We start from the raw sequence: 21,621 nt of genomic DNA, 5'->3' as shown, positions 1-21,621 counted from the left end.
AAACGTTTTGCACAGATTCTTGGTATCTTGTACTTTCCAAGTGGTATAGAAAGGAAGACTCCCCAAGAAACTGCTTCTCTTTTTCCTGTATCAGAACAGTGCATCAGTTTCCTGGCAAAACCAGTGTGGTACCACTCCGATTCCCCATTTTTCAGCTAAAGTTCTAACTACATAGCACCTTGACCCAGTCTTGCTTTTTCAGCCAGCAAAAGTCCCATCTAGCTAAGGAAATGAAGGAGGTGGGGATCCATATTTTTTTTTCCTGTTCACCCATTTCCAACCACTCCCCCAAAGCTCAGAAAAAAACATCTTTTTAAAAACTAAGTTGGATGGCTGTACAATTTCCCCAGGTGTACATGGCTTGTTGTACTACTATTCTGGCCAGTACTGATCTAGATAGATGGCTCTAACCATTTATTTCATTATGGCCCATCTTCTCTTTCTTGGAATTAACTCTATCACTTTAACAAATACAGGATGGGTGACACCTGGCTTGAGAGCAGTACATGTGAAAAGGATCTAGGAGTCTTGGTAGACCACAAACTTGACATGAGTCAACAGTGTGATGCAGCAGCTAAAAAAGCCAATGCAATTCTGGGCTGCATTAATAGGAGTATAGCGTCTAGATCAAGGGAAGTAATAGTACCACTATATTCTACTCTGGTCAGACCTCACCTGGAATACTGTGTCCAGTTCTGGGCACCACAGTTCAAGAAGGATACTGACAAGCTGGAACGTGTCCAGAGGAGGGCAACCAAAATGGTCAAAGGCCTGGAAACGATGCCTTATGAGGAACGGCTTAGGGAGCTGGGTATGTTTAGCCTGGAGAAGAGAAGGTTAAGGGGTGATATGATAGCCATGTTCAAATATATCAAAGGATGTCATATAGAGGAGGGTGAAAGGTTGTTTTCTGCTGCTCCAGAGAAGCGGACACGGGGCAATGGATTCAAACTACAAGAAAGAAGATTCCACCTAAACATTAGGAAGAACTTCCTGACAGTAAGAGCTGTCCGCCAGTGGAATTTGCTGCCAAGGAGTGTGGTGGAGTCTCCTCCTTTGGAGGTCTTTAAGCGGAGGCTTGACAGCCATCTGTCAGGAATGCTTTGATGGAGTTTCCTGCTTGGCAGGGGGTTGGACTGGATGGCCCTTGTGGTCTCTTCCAACTCTATGATTCTATTCTATGATTCTATGAACCCTTCATTTTTTGAATAGGGTTGGCTTGATAACCTACCTCCTCTTTTCTCTCTCTCCTAAATTGCAGGGGAGGGAATCATAATAATAGTAATGGTGGGAGAAGACAGTATTTAACCATTCACACCCCCCAATGGTCCCAATGAAAATCTTCCCCTCCAACATTTGCCTACTTGGTGACATACAGATAGAAGTCTAGAATCAGAATTGCTGTTCTGCTTCCAGGTTAAAGCAAAACAGAATGATTGGGTGCTGCTAAATTGTCCATGTCTACATGCACCCTGAGGCAGTTGACCCTTAGCAGATTAAGCTGGCAGCAGATTCTCTGAGGAAAAGTAGTCATGTATCAGGAGAAAGCCATGAAGAGTTTAATTTACAACAGAAATATTTTACTTTGTAGTACAATGCATTTGTTTTTGTACATCTTGAGTCCCTGTGAGACAAGCAGGGTAACAATGCTCTAAATAAATATATAATCTCAGCATAACATGAATTTCAAATTAAAAGCATATCCTTTGTCTGTGTTGCTTTCCTGACAGAAATAGGCTTTCTACAATTTGCTCACTTCCACCAACACAACATTGCAGAGAGAAAATTACAAGTTGAAAAGGATGGTGGGGGAGAATACAGAAATGCATCCAAAAGTAGCACTGCTACTTCTGGGTATATTTCTGCATTCCCCCACCCCAGCCTCCTCCTTTTCAACTTGCTACTTCTGCCTGAAAATGTTTCATTTCTTCCCTCAATGTGGCAGATATGAAGGATGCCAGGGCAGGGGACAAAGCCTATTTTACCAGATGAAGTGGGCTGATTTTAGTTTAGCATACTTGACAAATCTTCACTGTATCCCCTAGTCTTGGGCACAGGTTCACTTGAAAATTCATTAATGGATGTATCTGGTTTGGGGGGATGCATACCTATAGAGTATGGGACCAGGATAGCTGAAAGATCATCTGACTCATTATATACTCAGTTGATCATTGTGCTCTCTTGTAGATTGTGAGGGTCTCTTGTAGGTAACATCTTTTCTGAAGACCTGTTCTGCACCAAGTAGGACTTTTAGTCCTGCACAATGTAGGACTTTTAGATGGGTGCCATTTTGTTGTCTTTTCAGCATCAACTGAAGCCCTTCCTCCCAGTCTGCATCTGTCTTGATTTTTTTTTAAAAGATTTTAAAAATTGTTTTATCACTTGTTGCTTGCTGCCCTGGGCTCCTTTGGGAGGAAAGGTGGGGTGTAAATTTAATAATTAATTAATCAATAAATATAAAAATAGATGGAATATTGCAGTTTGCTGTGAAAATATTGCGCAATACCAGTTTAACTGAGAATTCAGCTTCGAAAACATAACACAAAACAGATGTCATTTTAAAATGTTTATGTTAAAACTAAAGAGCAAATAACTGCTCTGGGCAAAATTCTGCTTTCCAGTGAACATCACATGATACAGGTTTTCTTTCCCCATTATACATATGCTTAAGCTTTCATTGGAATTTTGCCATTGTACAAAGAGTAGCTCATTACTGCAAGCAAATTTCCACAGAGACTCTTTAAAAAATCTCCCTTAGTGTGAACTAAGCTCAGTGTCCCAGAGGAGACACATGAAACAGAAATGGGAAAGGATGGTGTGAGGGCCACAGACATTTTGCAGTGATGTAAAGCCAAGCTATAGCTTAGTTCAGGTTACTGCAGTAGCAGGAGAATCAGGGGAGGAAAGCAGAGGCTATGATCTTGCACACTCACACCATCTTGCTAAGACATGCAAGACTCTTGCCTACCAAAAGCTGACAGGATATCTCTAAACTTTATCAAAAACATTGTTCTTCCAAACCAGAAAAAACATGTCCTCCAACTCAAGAATGTGATTTCTTGCTACCACACAAACATACCCTCCTTAAGCACTGGAAACAAAATTAAAAAGAGTCAAATGGACTATTCCTTGATGTTCTGACATGCCAACATAAAACTAACCAGGCAAAATAATTTTCTAGACCTCTGAGATATAAATTCATGTGCAGTGATGGCAAAAGGCATGCTATAAACAACCATGAAATTGGAGATTAGCATTGTCTTTTTGTGATTCATGCAAGCTCCTCTAGAGCTTTTAAGTTCAGCCATCTGTACGGAAAATTGACCTGAAGCAGGTAAAATGAGATTATATTTATTCAAGAGCCCTAGCTGAATGATACAATATGGGCACAACTCAGTCAGAAAGAAGCCTCATTGGTTTCAAGTGGGATTGTGAAGCCTGTGCCTCAAGCTCTCCCAGGGCAATAATTTGATATGGCCTGTCCTATTCTTGGATATTGTTACCCAGTAGGTGGTCTGATCTAGGATTCATTTTATAAAATGTGTTAATTGTGCAATAAAAGCACTTTTTAAGCCAAAGCATTGCAAATGTCCAAAGCAGTAACAAAACAGCTAAAATATATACAGGCGAGCAGCACTTAAAACGCATAAACACTTAAAATGCACAAGACAACTAAAAACTGCTGTTTTCTATGTGCCTATGCTGTAATAGTGGGATACACAGGTAGGACTCTCTGGAAAGGTGATTCCAAAGCTGGGCTGCCACCTCAATGAACACATTGGCCTGAGCCTATATAGAGCTTCCAATGTGTGGTGTGAATGTGGTCTAAGTCTCCGAGTACCAGTTACTGGGGAGCGGCAACTTGAGAGGGTTATTGCCTTCGTGTCTTGCTTGCTATTGTTGGACAACAGTTCTTATCATCCCTGAACAGGGCAGAGTCCAACAGTGGGGAGCGGGGAGGGAATGCCCATTGGCACTGGGAGGCAGAGAGGCCGGCAGTAGAGAGAGGCAGAGACGATGACAGTTTGAGCAAGATGCAGTGAGAAATGGAGGCAACAAATTTTACTTTTGTCCCCATCTTTTTCCCTGCTGAGTTTTACAAGGGTAAAACTGAGTATAAGGAGGAGGAATCTGTAAGTAATAAAGCAGGAGGGCTTGGAATAATCAAAATGGATGCTGTTGGGGCACTGCCCCATTTCCCCTGATGGACCAGCCTACACTGGAGTTTAGAGGGTGCTAGACTGGGAAAAGCTGATATATCCACATGTTGGGCTTCTTGGTTCGATGGTCCATGTTCCCTTACAGGGGCTTAGATACTCCTCTTGTGGGTTGGCTCCTGAGTTAATCAGATTACTATCTTCTGCTATGGCTTCTGGCAAAAAGGGAAGGGAAGGGAAGGGGAGAGCCAACCAGGTCCCCTTTTTGTTTTCGGCGCATTTTTGATTTTGTCAGCTATCTTGCTGGTGTGATGTAACATCAGCGTGGGGGGATGGGAGTGACCTCTGAGCAGACACTGAAATTGGTGGAAGTTCGGCTGAGTTCTCAAGGGAACCAAGAATTGCTCATAAGTGTGCTATTGTCGTCTGACACATCCTAGACATGATTCCTTACCCTTAGTCATTTACTGAGCAACGTCTCCAAACAGGTACAACTACCAAGTATTCATTTTCCAGATAGAGATTTTCAGTTTAAATAGAGCTATTTTTCTCCTCAGTGGTACAGCTACACCGAAGAGACGACTTATCTGAACATATGTAGCAGCTGATCTCTTGAGTTCAATAACAAATCCACTTTTTTAAAGAAAACACAAAAGCAGAACCATCCTGCTCACCAGCCCCCACAGTCATGTGATTTAATAAACAAACATTACTAACTGAAAGATTACCAGCTGCTCTCGCTTGAAAAATATACAGTCATCTTCTACATATTGTCACACACACACACACACACACAGACACACACAATGCATTATGAAAGGTGGTCAGTCCGGACCTGTGGTGCCCTACATAATGGAATCAGGATCCCATGCTAAACAAGAGCAAAGTCAAAAGCACAATAGTAGTATAAACAGGAACATAACCATAACCAACAGCCACCCTAAAAGCTCCCTGGCAATTCCACAGCCAGAAGAATGCTAGCAGATGACACACTGGTGCATGGAAGGCACCAGTCAGCACACAGTGATGGCAGGAATGCAATAATGCAGAAACCCATCATCTTACAGCTTCCCTTGGACAACACACACCCTCAGCTCTTCCTCCAGTTGCTCATTGATGAGGACCCAATATGTAAAACCTATAGGTACTATACCCTTATCGGCTTATTAGCTGGAGTTCTCTGCCATGGCTGTGGGGGGTGGGGTGTCCATTGGGAATGTGTTTACTTATGTCCCCTATTTTACAGGTGTAACATTACATTACTGTTGGCGGAAGGAACCACCTCTGACTGAGGATAGGATTGTGATATAAACTGCAGCTCCTTGCCATGCTTCCATCCCAGATGTCTCGTTTTTGCCATAGAAAGTTAAGAAGCTGCCTTATACTGCATTCATGCAGCTCAGCACTGTCTACACTGACTGGGGGAGGGTGTGTGTGTGTGTGTGTGTGTGTGTGTGTGTGTGTGTGTGTGAGAGAGAGAGAGAGAGAGAGAGAGAGAGAGAGAGAGAGACTCTCCAGGCTATCAGAAACAGACTCTTTTCTACTTGAGGTTGAACCTAGGGGTTGAATCTGCTCCACCACTGAGCCAGACCTCTTTCTCTAAAAAATGTATTGCAACTCAACATTAACTCAGTATTGCAGCAGAAAAGTTTCTGCCCGTGCAACATGGTTTATTGTAGTAATTCTATCCTCATGCTGCTGGTTTAGATCAGAAACAAAGCTTCCCTGGTGGCAAATAAATGAGCCATGGGAAAGCTACAGAAGAGAACATTTCACAAGTTTGTGTTAAAAAGAAAAACAGAGGAGAAATGTATATAACAAAAAAAAAATATTAAGAGCTGCTTGAAAGGTGTGGAATATGTTGAACAATCTGCTTCCAGTCATCAACTGAATGATAAATTCTTAGCAACAGAGCTTGTTTTGCTGAGATCACAGTTTCTTCCAATTTTTCTAAATGTAAAGTTTATATGAGCAGCTAATCTCCCTGCTGTTGCAAGGAGACATTTTCTTCTATGTTTTCATCTGAAATACACTGGATTGTATCCAACTAAGGAGTCACTGAAATGAATGGATTTAAGTTAGCCGAGTCCATTGGTTTCAGTGGGTTTACGCTGTGTGACTCAGTTGGGAACAACCCATTGGTGGGGAGGCATCTAACCAGTCCTGTGAGAGGCAGCCCTGCACAAGGACTTCTGCTTGTGCAATGGGGCTTCCCTCCCCACTCCTGCTGCACCCCAAAATTGGCTCTGGGGGTCAAGAGATCACCCAGAACAATATGCCTGGGAGGAGAGGGGGCATTGTTCTGTCTGGCAAGCAAGAATGCATGCATGCATGCACAGAAGGAACAATGGGAAGAGTGTGACATTAGGTTCCACCCATTGTTTCTAATTAGCCTTTCACATATACCTCCTTCTATTGGTGGTTACTGAAACCTCAAAAAGTGACCAGCTTCTTCTTCCATGGAATGAGTGGGATCCTAAGCACAATTATTCAGAAGCTGGTCTTAATAAGGATAATGGGGCCTTGCTCCTCACTAAGTGAGCATGGAATTGCAGGCTGAACCTGGCCTGTTTCTTTATATCATTTACATCCTGCCTTATCAGTATCAATAGATAAAGCTTCAAAATACATTGAAAATGATAATATAAAGCATAATTAATCAACAAATTCAAAATTAGAAATGCAGTATCCAGTACTTAAACCACCAGTATATAAACACTGATCATCACAGATTTCTGAAACGCCTACAAAATAAGAGTTATATAAATTATTTCCTAAAATACAGCAGTACAGGTCATTGTAAGGCAGGTAACAGGCAGAAAGTTTGAGCATTGAAAATGGTTTCCTGCTCAGTCGACAGAGCGTGAGACTCTTAATCTTGGGGTCATGGGTACGAGCCTCACATTGGGCAAAAGATTCCTGCACTACAGGGTGTTGACCAGATGACCCTTGTGGTCCTGTCCAACTGTACAATTCTATTATTCTTCCTACATTTTATAGATTTCACCAGGCATAGGCAAACTCGGCCCTCCAGCTGTTTTGGGACTACAACTCCCATCATCCCTAGCTAACAGGACCAGTGGTCAGGGGTGATGGGAATTGTAGTCCCAAAACAGCTGGAGGGCCGAGTTTGCCTATGCCTGGGTTTGACTATAAGGCACCTTAAACTGAACTCCCAAAAATGACATTAATAAGCCTCAAACAGGCAATCTCTGAGAGATAAACTAATAATAATAATAAATAATAATAATAATAATAATAATAATAATAATAATAATAATAATAATAATAATAATATATTTATACCCCGCCCATCTGGCCGGGTCTCCCCAGCCACTCTGGGCGGCCTCCAACAAATACCAAAGTACAATACAAAGTCACAAATTAAAAACTTCCCTAAACAGGGCTGCCTTCAGGTATTTTTGCACCTTGGAGGGACCAGCCTGCTCCTGCGGGTGGCGCCGTTTCCTCCTGCTGGTGGGTGGCAAAGTTGACGCCTCTGATGCAGGCACAGGCTCCTGTGTTTGAGTGATTAACCATTGAAAAGTGTGCTTCATATTTTCATCCTGAAGCCAGGGATGTTCTAAAGCCTCTTCTATTTTAAGACGCTTCCGTGGATCCACCACAAGCAACTTCTGCACAACGTCAAAGGCCTCCTCTGACACATGCTGCCATATTTCTGCACAGTAGTAATATTCTCCCTGGGCGATCTGCTCCCTCAGAGACAGACGAGCATTTTTATCAGAGAAGGGTGGATATCTGGAGAGGCAAATAAAGAGAATGACTCCCAGACTCCAGCAGTCCACTGAGTGCCCATAACCTCCTGTCTCAGCAAAATTTTGAACTTCGGGAGCAAGATAGTCAGGTGTACCACATGTTTTCATAAGGGATGTTTCTCCAAGAATTTTGGATTGACCAAAATCTGTTATCTTTATAAGGCAATTTGCCTCAGTAGATGACAACAGCACATTCTCCAGTTTCAGGTCCCGGTGAATAATGCCTTTTTCATGAAGATACTGCACAGCCAAAAGCATTTGATAGAAATAAAGTTTGCATGTTGCTTCACTCAGTCTTGCTGGACACAGAACCTTGTCAAATAGCTCTCCACCTTCCATCAATTCCAAAACAATGTAAAAGTCTTCTTCTTCAAAGAAGTCTATTATCTTGATAAGGCAAGGATGGTCAATCTTCTTCAGAATCTCCACTTCCGTTTCCACATTAAAAGGCTTGTCATTCTCCGGCAAAACATCTGCCATAAACCTCCGTTTATTTATTATTTTTATGGCCACTTTCTTACAGGTGTCCCTTTCAAAGGCCAGCTTCACTTCTCCACAGGCACCAGTGCCCAACGTTTTTGATATGATATATATAAACTAAATATAAACTATGAAGAAGGTAAGAAAATTACATCTTAAATTAGACCTGGAAGTGAACAACCCATGTTGCTGCTGCAGAATAAAGCTGAACATGCTCATACCTCCCCTCTTCCAGGATCATTCTAGGTCATGCAGAAAGCAATGCTGGTGGAATTGGAGCACGTTTGGATGAGCCACTGGCAATAATGTCAGTGGACTGCAACTTAAGTTACTTCAGGCCCATATAACTCATTACCCATCAAGCCAAATTTTGAGAACCATCCATTGAACTGTAGCTTGACAATTCATTGATTTGTGAAGTCTCAGACAAGTAGCAAAGCTGAGAGATTTGCTGATCCACAGACTGCACATCATATACATGATTGGAGTGCAGTGCTCACCTTTGTGGGTCACAAGTTGTGAATTACTGGAAGAAACAGTGCAGGCCTGTGCAGTTCATGACCCACAAAGCTGACTACCATCAACAGCCATGCATGATGTCCCACCAAGGGCTTGGTAAATTTCCTAGCTTTGCTACCTGAGGCTGCAAGAGACAAAATGGCGCCTCCCTTCCTCATTCCAGCAGCCTGTCACCTGCATCTTACTTCAACACAGGTGAAGGAACAGCATTCTCTATAGTGCTTGAAGGCAGCAGGATAGCTTAGGGGTCACAGCGCTGGCACTCCATGCCTCCTAGGATTTTCTGCCTGAGGTGGCCACCTCACTCTGTCTGATAGGACAGTCAATGCTGTAAACAACCAATACTTCACAAATATAACCCTCGGGCCTGGAGCGGGGGACTTGAGACCCTGCAGATGTTGTTGATTCCAGTTCCCATCAGTCTCAGACAGCATGGTCAAAGGTCAGGGGAGTTATATTCCAGCAACATCTAGAGGGTTACATATCCCCCATCTCTGCCTTAGAGTTACCTTGGAATACTGGCAAATGTGTACTCTATGTTCCGAACAGCAAAGGACAATTGAAATGAGTTTCTAAGAAAAAGTCTGAGCCCAGTTCATAACAGTCCTTAATTGTTCAGTGCTTAATCTAGTACCATCTTCTGAGAAATCATCTAAATTGCAATTAGTCATTAGGCAGATTCATCCTCTGGACAGCTACACAAGTGGGCTTTTGGTTTGCTAATCTTTAGCTATTGCATTATCCTTGTTTCTGCCATTCTTTCAGGCAGTTTGCAGGAGATGGTAAAAGCAGAACTGACTCTTTTATACATATATATATCAACATTTGCGGTAAACCGTGAGACACAGCAGTGTCGCAAGCAAAACACAGTTGCTCAACTGCATCTGCTAGTGCAATTACTTTGACACAAAATGAGTCCTTCAACATTCTCTGTAGATAAAATCAACAAGAGCCTGTTAACCTGCCGTTCCAGCTGGTAACAAAATTTGTTACCTTTCTCTTGAGCTTACATAACATACTAGCAATGAATATTAACAGCAATAAAACTTGTTTTTTTCCAATTACTGCCAAGCACAAATCAAGAATAGAAACAAAATAGCTTTGAAAAATGGGTAGTTCTTTACCATCAATGTACTGCTCTCTGGAGTTGGAAAAATGTTGAACCAAATATGAATACTTTATTCCTTTATCTTCCCCAGTTTTGAAAATGACTCGGTCTGAGAACTGCCTGTCTCTTCTGGGGCAAAATGTATATCCATGTCATTAAACCAACAGCCCATGGCCTATTCTCCAGGGTATCCCTGTGACCAAAAGGTGGTACAATACATACAAGAACATACCCCATCTTATCTCATTTATATTTTGCTTAGAATAGTCATGCCTGATAGAAAACTTACTGGGTTCAAATTTAAATGAGTAGTCAAGCCCAATATAAGATATAACTTGACATACTGTTCTGTCAACAGAGAACCACCCCACCCCACCCAAGCTTTCATTTCTTTTCTTAGTTATGTTTTGTGAAGAACAAAAAAATAACTTCAGTGGTCATGACTGCATTTTGTTTTGTTTCTTTGACTTTGTTACTAGTCAATGTAAGGGCAAAATGGAAAAGATGTGTCAGTTAAGCTATCCTTTGGCCCTTGTTTCGCTACATCCTTATCAGTAACTTTGCCTATCCCTACCACCCTCTGCTAACCCAAGGACTACTGTTATCTTAAAATTCTCCACCAAGAATTAAGTAACAGTATTTGCCCACATTCCTCTTTACCCCATTGAGTGACCCTCCCTCCCTCTGTTGTTTCCTCATTGTCTGTTTTAGATTATAAGATCTTTGGGAGCTGGGTTCTGTCCAGGTAACTCCTTAAGGCACTCTGCTTACTGTTATTAATAGTGCATATATGGTATCTGGTCTGTCTCAAGAGATAATGGAGTGCACATTTGGGGGTGAAGTCAAACCACTGCATTAGCAACATGAAAGTGACCTCCCTGGGGCACAAGCCTAGGCAGTGTGTCTGGAGGTCCTGGGCTACCCAGACAACAAGACCTCCCTCTCAGCCTTGCTGATGTGGTCCAAAGGAAAGCAGAGCAATGCTTTCTTCTCCTGAATATATCCTGCAAGGCAGTGGAGGTTTAGGATCAGATATGGTAATGGTGATTATAACAATACTTTGCGTACAGACAATGGTTGTGCTTTTTTTTTTTAACATGGAAACTACCATGATAGTTGATTCAAGCACATTTATAGGAGTTTAAATTGTTGATGTCACATTATTTCCACTTGGGAGAGAGTTTTCCCACAAGTCAGAAGGGCCTTTACTCTAGCCAGAAGCTCGGCCTTGCCCTTGCCAGTTTTGGAAGGAACATTTGGAAAAGTCCTGTATGCTCAGAGACTTTGCGCCTGCCCATTAGGGGAAATAGGAAGCCCCGAGCATTAATTTTTTAAGATGTCCCTTTTATGACGAGATACGCAGAGATACCATTGACCCTCAGCTGGAGAGGCTTGCTAACCTTTCGGGTAAGTCTAAACTCAATTTTCTCCTCTTAGGCAAAGACCACAAGATGACCTGGGTGGTTGCCAGATTCTGCATGCAGATTTGCAGGCGCAGACCACCCCCTGAAACAAATTAGTTCACTAGGAAAACAGTCGAAGTCGGCCTCCATGGTGGCAGGGCCAATTTGTATGGTAGCCCAAATTTTAGGTCTTTATGTGTATATGCATTTATCTCAAATTTTAAACTTTAAGCTGTTGTTGTACAATGTTTTAAATATATATATATTCCCACAAGTCATAGTTAGGAATCTAGTATTCCTAAACTGAAACATGTAAGGATTTAGTTACGGAGTGGGCCCACAATACAGAATGCATGGTTCCTGGAAGATGTGAACTGTGCATCTGAGCCATGACAGACCACTAACTCAGTGATTCAGGGGGGATATAAGGGTTCAGATGGTCCCAGAGGAATTCTGGGCCCAAGTTGTTAAGGGCCTTTGTAGTGTATGGGCAGCTGGTGCAAGCTAACACAAGCAGTTATCAAATTGTAAATTCACATGCAGCTGGGAAGGTAGGAGGATGTTTTTCCACTTGTATCTTTTATGATGATAACAATCTTATGCACACTTACTTGGACCCAATTTTAACCCAGTGGAACCTACTTCCAAGACAACATGCATAAATTCAGGTTGCACAGCTGCAATCACACTTGCTTGGGCACAAGATCAATTAAACTTGGCGAGACTCGCTTCTAAATAGGCAGGACAGGATTGTGCTGCGAGTGTTATTCATTTTCTTATGTCAGCTTTGTGGCTGCAGTAGAAGGCTGAATAGTTAACTGTATCGATGCTGACTAATCCTTTGCTAAGGCATCATTTGGAATGATGCCAGTTATGTGGCAAAATGATAATATTTTCATCACAACTCAAGGTAATCATGAGAATGGCACCAGTCTGTGGTCAAAACCAAACATGATGTTAGTCACAGCACTCAACATGACCAAGCTTTTCTATAGTTCTGGGGAACAAAGCACAATCCACAGGGAACTTATGCTTTATACTGAGTCACACCACTGGCCCATCTTCAGTCCTGGCTACACTCACTGGTAGTGGCTCTCCAGGGTTTCAGGCAGGGGTCCCTACCAGCTCTAAGGAGATGCTTGAGATTGAACTTGGGACCATCTGGATACAGTGCAGATGTTCTACTTATGAACAGTGGCCCTTCCACTGGCCAAGCCTCATGGAATCCCCATAGTGGAAATTAAATTATAGTCTGGGTGAAAACATTCATTTAGCGACTTCCGGCGGCTGGCGCCATTATGGATGGTCGTGGGTTGCTTCGGCTGCGAAGCACCCAGTTCATTCCGGGGGTTAGGAGCCCTGCAGCCGCATAGCGGGGCTTCGGTTGGGGCGCGGGAAGAGCGTCCCGTGCCCTGGGCTCCCCGGCTGTGCCCGTTGCGCTCCGAACCCTTCCCCCGCTCCCCCTGTAAAGGGGGAGTGGGGGTGAAGGGACCACGGAGCCGGGCCCTAGGGGAAATGCCCCAACCGGGATGTTTACATGCGGCGGCAAAGTCCGTGATGAGTGTCTCTGTTCTACTTGTCATTAAGGAGTTGCTAAGAAACCAGAAGCTGTGAGTAATTAACTGACTCTTTGTATTCCGGGAAAGCTCTGGGATAAGAAGAAAGGCAGTAGCCCGCCTCTCTCCCTTCGGGGGGGTGAAAGAAATTAACTCTTTAAGTGACTGCTGCTACAACAATCAATAGAAAGCATTTGGAATTTGAAAGCTGAGTCTGTTGAGATCTCCTTTTGGGGGTTAACTGAGGAAAAAATATCTCCATTTGAAGTTTTGGTCTTTATACTCCGGGATCGGAAGAAATGGCGGCGATTTGGACTTGCGTAGGAAAAAATTGAGACAAAGGAAGGAAAAGACAGGAAACGTAACTTGATACCCACCTCCCCCCGAAGATGTTGGACTTTGCGCTTATGTTGGCATTGAAGGACTGGGAGGAGGAGGAAAAACTTACTGTCTTTCAACTGGAACTGCTTGATCGAAAACTAAGAGCCTTGAGTGCGATTATAAATGGAAAGAATTTGTTTTCCACAGAGGAGGCTTTTCGAAAGTTTTATTTAATGGAAACAGACTTCTGCAAAGAGTTGGAAGATGTGTTGGAAGGATGGTTGGAGATGGCTGAGCAAATCCGAATGGAACAGGGACCGATTTCAGGGGGTGGCAGCAGCCCTGGAACGGAAAGATTTTTAATATCTAGACTCCGAGGTGGCAGCTCGGGGTCGAGGGACATAGAATTAAGATTTCTACAAGAAGAAGAAGCATGGCACAAAGGCACGGAGAAACTCAGAATGGAGAGGACGAACATCTTGGAGCTCGATGCAGGGTTTGTTGTGGTTGCAACCTGGATCTGTGGACATTTAGAAGAATATAAAAGGAGATCTGGTTCTGGTGAAGGACAGGAGAAGATAATGGACAGAAGGGGAGTGGGTTGAACTAATTAATGTATAACATAGATGGTCTGCCATGGTATCCGAAATCGGAGTGTGAAGTATGTTAATTACAAGTCTATGTTAAATAAGCAAGGAGATATTGAGTTTAAGTTAAAAGCAGCATGATAAATGATAGAAGAAATAAGTTTAGCTGTAAGAATATTTGGTTAAGTTTTAGGTTATAATGCAAAGAATAAGACAAAGGTGTTTTTTCTTTTTTAAGTAAAGTTAAATTTTCATAGAGAAAAGTTGTTAAGGAAATAGTGTATTGTTTTAAAACCGAAGGTGTATAGGCGGGGGAAGTCAAACGTCAAGATTTGGAACTAGAAATTTTTTTTTTTTAGTAAGGTATACAGATAAGAAGAAGAATCCTGACATTATGTGTATTTGTATTTGTTTTGATATTTGTAGGTGTGGGGGTTGGGTTTGTGTTATTTTGTGAAAATGTCAATAAATTCTGTTAAAAAAAAAAAAGAAAACATTCATTTAGCAGGGCAAAGAAATGCAAGATAATTATTTTCTGTTTCATAATCTTAGCCTTTTGGTGTAGTCTCCTACTCCCACATCATATTTCTCCATAGAAGTTGTAACATGAAGAACGAATAGATTTTAGTGGAGGGTTATAAGGGAAATCCATTACCAGTCAGCTACAATTTACAGCCAGGTTTCAAAGGAAAGCAAAAGCATAATCTGAGTGTGGGAAGTGCCAAGATAGAAAGACTTTTTAATTAAAACTAGAAACATTCACTGCATCCTAAGAATAGAAAATGCATTTCAAAGTATGTGTCAGAAACTCAAGAGATGCAACAAATAGGTCATTCTTTTAAAAAAATAAAATACGAAGGCAACAGTTTACAATAGGCCTAACCAAAGAAAGGAGTGTAAAGAAAACATAATATACAGATTTACCAAAAAGCAGTATCTCTCTCGGTGTGATATTAACAGCCAAAAATCCCTACCTGCCAACAGCATCCTCTATAAAGGGAGACTATAAAGGGAAAATAGAAAAAGAACCATCTTAACTATCTGGGTCCTGCAATGGAAAATGCCTTTAGGGGCACCAATTTGATTGCTTCACAGAGAGAGGAAATGACTTGTTCGTAGCCAAAATAACTGAAGACCCAACAATGCATTTAGAAAAACTAGCAAAGTCATTTTGTGTGAGGAGGAAAGCACAAAACAATATGTTTTCCTTAAAAATGCTGTTGTTTTGTTTTGTTTTAGATACTCCCTCACACATGGATTGACATCTTTATATTGGGTAGAAAGGCTGGACTGGGAAAATGCTGTTGGGAATTATCTATCTTTGCTCCTGCCCATACTGCTATTTTCAAAGAAAATGTTGTGAGGCCTAGCCAAAGTAACCTGAATGGTGGCAAAATGCATTACCATACAAAGATTTGGGGAGCTTCCATGTGAACTTGGTTTGGATTTGCATTTTCCTACTTCTATATATAGATACTGACTCAAAGAAGAGTGTCACCAGGTGCTAGCCCCCATATTTTTTCATACAGAAACTGAACATTCAGAGGACAAACCCCACTACATTAGAAAAAGATGGGAATTGTATTTCTAAGTGCACAAATTCATTAGCATCTAAACATGCATGTTGCAGTGGATTGATGTCACCGCAAAGATGTGTGAAAATCAAAAGGCAGTTCAAGTTTCTCTTGAGAAAATTGTCAATCCTCAGGGCCGTTTCACATTCCTGCTCAGAAGTCAGTTCCATCAAGAAGAAATCTGAGCAATTTGCACACATGTAGATAGGTATGATGTGACACTCCTATGTGAGATGTTTGCTGCTATATTGGTTATAAAATGTTGTTATGATTGACAAAGAGAACTGAGCAAATTCTTGCAGGTAAATGTCTTTGTTAACACATGCAAGGCAGCTTTCAGAACTGTTGTACATCCCTCTCCTTTCAACTTTTTTGCTAAACTTTAGAAATAACTGTCTCTTGACAATTTTCCAAGCTACAGAAAATGGTTGTAGAAAGAAAGACCCAGAATACTATTTTTAATGGCAGGCCCCTTGAAAATTGTCCAAGGTAGTATATAAAATTTCTTTCTACAGCCTCAGGATTAGACGACTTTGATGTATGTTCCTTGCATAGGTGAAACTGCTTGAGAGGCCATCCACACAACTAACCATTGCTCACTTTCCCAGGCAAATTGAGTGCACTTTTTCTCATGTTGTTGGTCTGCAGGAAATACATTTACTTGATAACATCCAATTGTTAATAGGGAGTGTTTATAATGGAACTGGAGAGATTCAGAGTGGAAATTAACTACCGTATTTATGCCGGGAAATATGATATAAGATCCTTATAAGATCAGAGCGTGTTGATTCAGTTGTAGGATTTGGCCTCCAGATGGCTAAACTTAGATTACAGTTAACTAGAACAAATATTTCTATTATTTTTCCCCAGTAGCTGGATAGCTCTTAAATTTAAATAGTAAAATGTTTTCTTTCCCTGCTTGAGAAAATAAACCTTCTGAATTTAAGATCTGACACTTCTTCTTTTGGTTTTAGGAACTATTTTAACCAACTTGTCCCAACATGCATGCATTACTCATAGCATGATAAAACACCTGTGAACACGCCAACATGGCACACATGTAAACCCACCAAAACACTAAAATAATGACGGGGGGCGGTTCTTAAAAGGTTTTGTGGAGGTTGATTGGGAACTAAATAGAACTGTCCCTGATCAAAGAAGACTAGGGTGACTTGCAGAGTTTAAAATTAGTTTCAGAAAACAACAAGCCATCAACCAAGAAAACAAGGATAGCGGTTAAAATCAAATATAAAAACATTATCTACTACATGCAACAAAAGCCTGTCAGAATAAAATGCTGAGTAAGTGAGGCAGGGGGTAAATGGCAAATCACAAGGCTAGAAAATTCATAAGCTAAGTATAGCTACTGAGAAGTCCTCCTCTCTAATTCACCTCAAACATGCTTGCACCCTAGGTGGGACACAGATAACCTTAGGAAGTGGGCAGCTTTTTTGGAAGGCACATAGAGTTGTGTGTCATCTGCACACAACACAATCTAAATCCCTGGATGATGGGTAACATGGGGGGGGGGGGGAGAGACAATCTTCTGGCCTTATAAGCAAGTAGCCAAGGTGCAAAGAAGGGGTCCTCTAACATTATTTCTGGAACTTTCCTCAAGGAAGCACCAGAACCATCACATAACAGTTCCTCCTACTCCCATCCCCATCAGTAAGTCCAGGATACCAGGTTCAATGGTACTGAACACTGCTGAAGTGTCTAGCGGAAACAACTTGATCTCCCTGTCTATGAAGATTGTCTACCCAATTTACCAAAGCTATCTCAATCCCCAAACTAGTCCTGAATCAAATAAAAAAGTGGGTCTAGATAGTCTGTTTCATCCAAGAACCACTGGAGCTGAGATGCTACTACATTCTCAAAAATATTGCTCAGGAAAAGCAAATTGCTCAGGAGTAGCTGGTAATGATCCAAGATAGTAGGCTCTAGAGAGGGCTTTTTTGACAGCGGTCTTACAACACTAGCTGGAATTTTGTCTTGTTCTGGAGAATCATTCACCACTTTCCTTATCTACTCAACCAAGCATCCTCTGACTACTTTAATCAGCCCAAATGGGCAAGGATTAAGTGCACATGTGGTTGATCTCACATTACGAAGGTTCTTGTCTTCCTCAGGCTGTACAAATTGAATTGTATCCATCACAACCAGACAAATAGGTGCCAACACTACTCTCAGGATCAGCTATAACTATGGCATCAGAGTGGATGCGAGCAGCTTTATCCACAAACTGTCTAGCAAAATTGTCCCAGCAGGCTGCTAAGACCTCATCTTCGATTTTCTCTAGTCCTTGATACAATATACCTCTTACTACTCAAGTCAGCTCAGCAGGACAAGTCTGTGCAGATGTAATAGTGACAATGGAGAAAATATTTATTGGCTGCTGTAGTCACCACAGCACAGAGCTCATCCTGAGTCTCCCTCTATTACCAGTGAAAATAGTCTTCCCTGAGACTGCACTGTCCAAAGTTCCCTAGGGTGGGGAACCTCATGCTGAGAACCAAATGTGGCCCTCCAGAACTCTCTGTCTGGCCCTTGGAATTCTCCCCAGGCCACACACCCTCACAAGCCCTCCTTTGCACCTTCCTTGACTATTTTTATCGGCTGGAATATGTTCTAGAACTCCAATAATGCTACTTTATTTTTTTACCTGGGTGGAGAACAGAGAGAGGTGTGGGTGTGTAGAAACCTGTTGTCACACCCTTCAGCCCAAGATCCCAGGGCGTGTTACAGCAATTAAAAACAGTTTAAAACAAAATTACAGAAATAAGGTGGGAGATATAAAAAATATACTTCTCAAGCCAGGGTAAAGACTAACCTACTGTACAGAACTAAAATTCCCATTTGTTGCTCCACCTACCATGCGGCCCCCAGAAGGTTTCTCCAAAGAGAATGCAGCCCTCAAGCTGAAAAATGTTCCCTTCCCATCAGTTACATTTTACCCCTCATCTGCAAAATTGAGCCCAGAATAACAGGTGCTCTGACTAGAAATTATTGATAATGATATCAATCAGTGTCCGGACAGTTGAACTATCCTGCCTGGAGGCCTTCAGATAACACTTCCTGAAAGTTTACATTTCCATCCTTTTGTGCACCTGGATCCAAAGCCAAAATTCTCTAAGGGGAAAGGAACAAGACTGAAATATGAAATTTTACACTGTTTCCATTGGGTCCATTGCAGCATTTTAATATTCAGAAAAACATAAGTATTAGGTATGGAATGTAAGTCTCATGGTCTATGTCGTCAGGTGCAAACAATGTTTGTGGCCCAGCATCTCCTCCCCCAAGCATCCTAACAGTTCTTTGGCATCATTTAGAATGGTGACCAACTGGATATTTATACTTCTTTCATGCATAGCATCATCTAGAAAAGAGGTTTTTATTAAATCAGGGTGCAGGATGCCTAAATCAGGAGGTTAAGCCTTTTCACTTTCTGTTTTAAGGCTTGAATAGTATCTGCTTCCCAAACCACCTTTAAATTTTCCTGGCAGACAAAGTTTCAAGTGACACTTCACTCCCCAGACAGCCAATCAGATGTGACAGGAAGGTCATTAAAGAGCTTTAGTGAGACTGCTTTGTGGCAATTGCTGTTTCTCAAACTATTGTCAATGACTATAATACTCACAGATCCAAGTGTACACCATACTACTTTGTTTATTAAAAGCATTCATAGTCCACCCTTCAACCAACGGTCCCAGGGTAGAAACGAACAATAAAATCAACATACACACATACTAAAGTCTCCAAAAAGGTACCTCTGTTTTCTCATTGAGAAAATGAAAATATCACTAGTGGTGTTAAGTTATGGCTTCCTGACAGAGCCACTTGCCACAAGGCTGATGCTTAAAAAGCATTCTCATCAGGGTGAATTTTGCAGTTGCTTTCTCTCTCTCTCTCTCTCTCTCTCTCTCTCTCTCTCTCTCTCTCTCTCGGGTTTACCACATGAATAGGCCTCATTAAGGCATGGACTAGTCAAGGCCTGTGTAGGTGTGCTAGCTGGAGTCAGTACAGTCAGGGGTGTTCCAAGGCGGGGGCGGGCAGTTCACCCCAGGTGCCATTCCAAAGGAGGGGTGACAAATGATCAGCGGCACCTCCTGGGGCCCTTGCCATGCACCTCTCAGGACGCGTGCCATGCCCCCTGGGATGAGCACCGCTCCGGGTACCAGAGCAGGTTGCTCTGCCTCTGAGTACAGTGAGCACCACTAGCACAATGGGATTTGGAGAACACTCATAATGATGGCAGTGGGGAGGAGAGGAGAGATTGTTCTGTTGGGTTGTGCTGACAGAATCATTGGAAGAAAGTAGCACCCCAGCCTTTTAACTAGGGATGGGGAAGACATTTGATTCATTTCTCATGTAAAAGAGAATTTGCCTAGCTCACATTTTCCAAAGTAATACAAGACACAAAACACAGCCATGATCCAGACTTTGCAGTCCTCTAAATTTCATAGTGCAGTTTCCCAGCCAAGTAATGTGAATAAAAGTCCATATTAAAATATTATTTAAAACTCTGAGTTGAGGAAGGGGCCCCACCCATTTGCTATCTGTCACAAATGGTTTGCCACCTTTCCTTTGTTCTCTTAATGGTCCATCACCCAGGTGATCTCCTGAACATGGGAAGCTGGATCCAGGGATTAGGAATCTAGGATCCAGTTTAACTCCCCAAGCCTTGATTAGATTCAAACAGCTACTGGACCCAGGAATATAGGGGAGTCTGGCACCCACAAACCTATAACGTCTACGAAACTGAGAAGCTTTGGATAGACAAAGCATCTCAGCACAGTGACTGCAAACATTTACACCAATGAATTTACCTATGTTGCCAGCTTAATGTCCCTGAAACACTGGCATTAAGTTATATTATGCCTGCTGGTGCAATGGTTTTATGTCCCAACATAAGCAATTACGTGCTAGCACAGCAAATCTTGGGCTCAAGCTGTTAAATCCATCCTTAAACTACGGACTTGGATGTAATCCTATTGCTGACTTTCATTCAAAGGACTATGTTGAAATACCTTATACAAACTCTTATCGTGCAAACATTTGTGCACTTACAGAGCATAGTAACTACCCATTTTATGGTAGAATGTTGCATGTTTTATGGGCAGCAATGCAAACTGAATTATCTTTGGTTGTAAAACTTGTAATATTTATTACGGTCAAAATAAAAATGGAAGGGCACTCAATTTCCCTCTAAAAATGCAGGATTGGGGAAAGGGAGTGATACAACCCTTACAAATAAGTGAGCCTATTGCATCCCTGGCTCTAATCAGCAGAAGCCTTTACCTGTTCTGAACCCCTGGCCTACCGGGCAGGAAGTCAGTATGCCAAGTCCAAAGTTCAAGGTCCCAGAGTCAACCCACACAAGCAAAGTCCAAAAGTCAGGAAATACAGTCCTTCCAAGTAGCCAAGTCTGAACTCCAGCAGTCAGGATACAGTCCAGAGTTAAATCCGAGGTCCAACAGCATCCAAGTCAAGGGCAGTTGAGTGCACACAGCTTCCCTTTTGTACTTTGCATGCTGATTGCAGCATCTGGCCTTGATGAGGCAAGTGGCCCTCACCTGTTCTGCCTACTCCAGCTGAGGAATCATACCCCTTTTCTCAGAGTTAGCGAGCCCCACCTGGCCAGCTAGGGAGCTGGGCTGTCTGCCATTGCCTGCCTCAGCCTCCTAGAGTGTACTATCCATTGCTGCTTATTCCTCAGAGCCTGCCATGTTCAGGAGATAGGGGTCCCTCTGGCTCTGGTGATGGGTCTTGCTATTCTGGTTCCTGTACACTGACCTCCTTCTCCTTCTCCTTCTCCTCCTCCTCCTCCTCTGTCATCCTGTGAGCACTTCCTACACCAACCTGTCCTTCCCCATCCCCAGCTTGCCCCAGTCCTGGCTACACCCCTCGCCGGGATCCTATTCCTCCTTTTCCTCCTCCCTGTCATCTTGCCAGTTCATGACATTTACAGCACAATGGTCTAAAAATGTGATCACCACTCTATTTAATACATGCTTGGATTCTGCTTCTCATTCAGCTGGAAGTAGACAGTTTGAAATTATAGGGGAGAAAATTACTTAAATTTAATGCATTTTAGAAAAAGGTCACATTTCAGTTTCTTTTGTGTTTGAGGCATTTTATGT

At 42.2% G+C, this 21,621-nt stretch overlaps 1 protein-coding gene across 1 annotated transcript in view; it reads right to left on the bottom strand.

Moving 5' to 3' along the window:
• LOC117054142 (serine/threonine-protein kinase Chk2-like) overlaps positions 1-21,316 on the bottom strand; it is a 30,390-nt gene extending 9,074 nt beyond the window's left edge. The window contains exons 1-2 of the mRNA XM_033162653.1: positions 21,275-21,316; positions 7,568-8,530 (exon numbers count right to left, since the gene is read on the bottom strand). Of these exons, the coding sequence (XP_033018544.1) occupies positions 7,568-8,530; positions 21,275-21,316 (1,005 nt within the window). The remainder of the gene's footprint in view (positions 1-7,567; positions 8,531-21,274) is intronic.
• Between the last annotated feature and the right edge of the window lie 305 nt (positions 21,317-21,621).

This window comes from Lacerta agilis, chromosome 10 (genome assembly GCF_009819535.1).
Source record: "Lacerta agilis isolate rLacAgi1 chromosome 10, rLacAgi1.pri, whole genome shotgun sequence".
Lineage (NCBI taxonomy): Eukaryota > Metazoa > Chordata > Lepidosauria > Squamata > Lacertidae > Lacerta > Lacerta agilis.
Note: the sequence above shows the minus strand (reverse complement) of the source record. Positions and strands in the feature narration are given on the sequence as shown.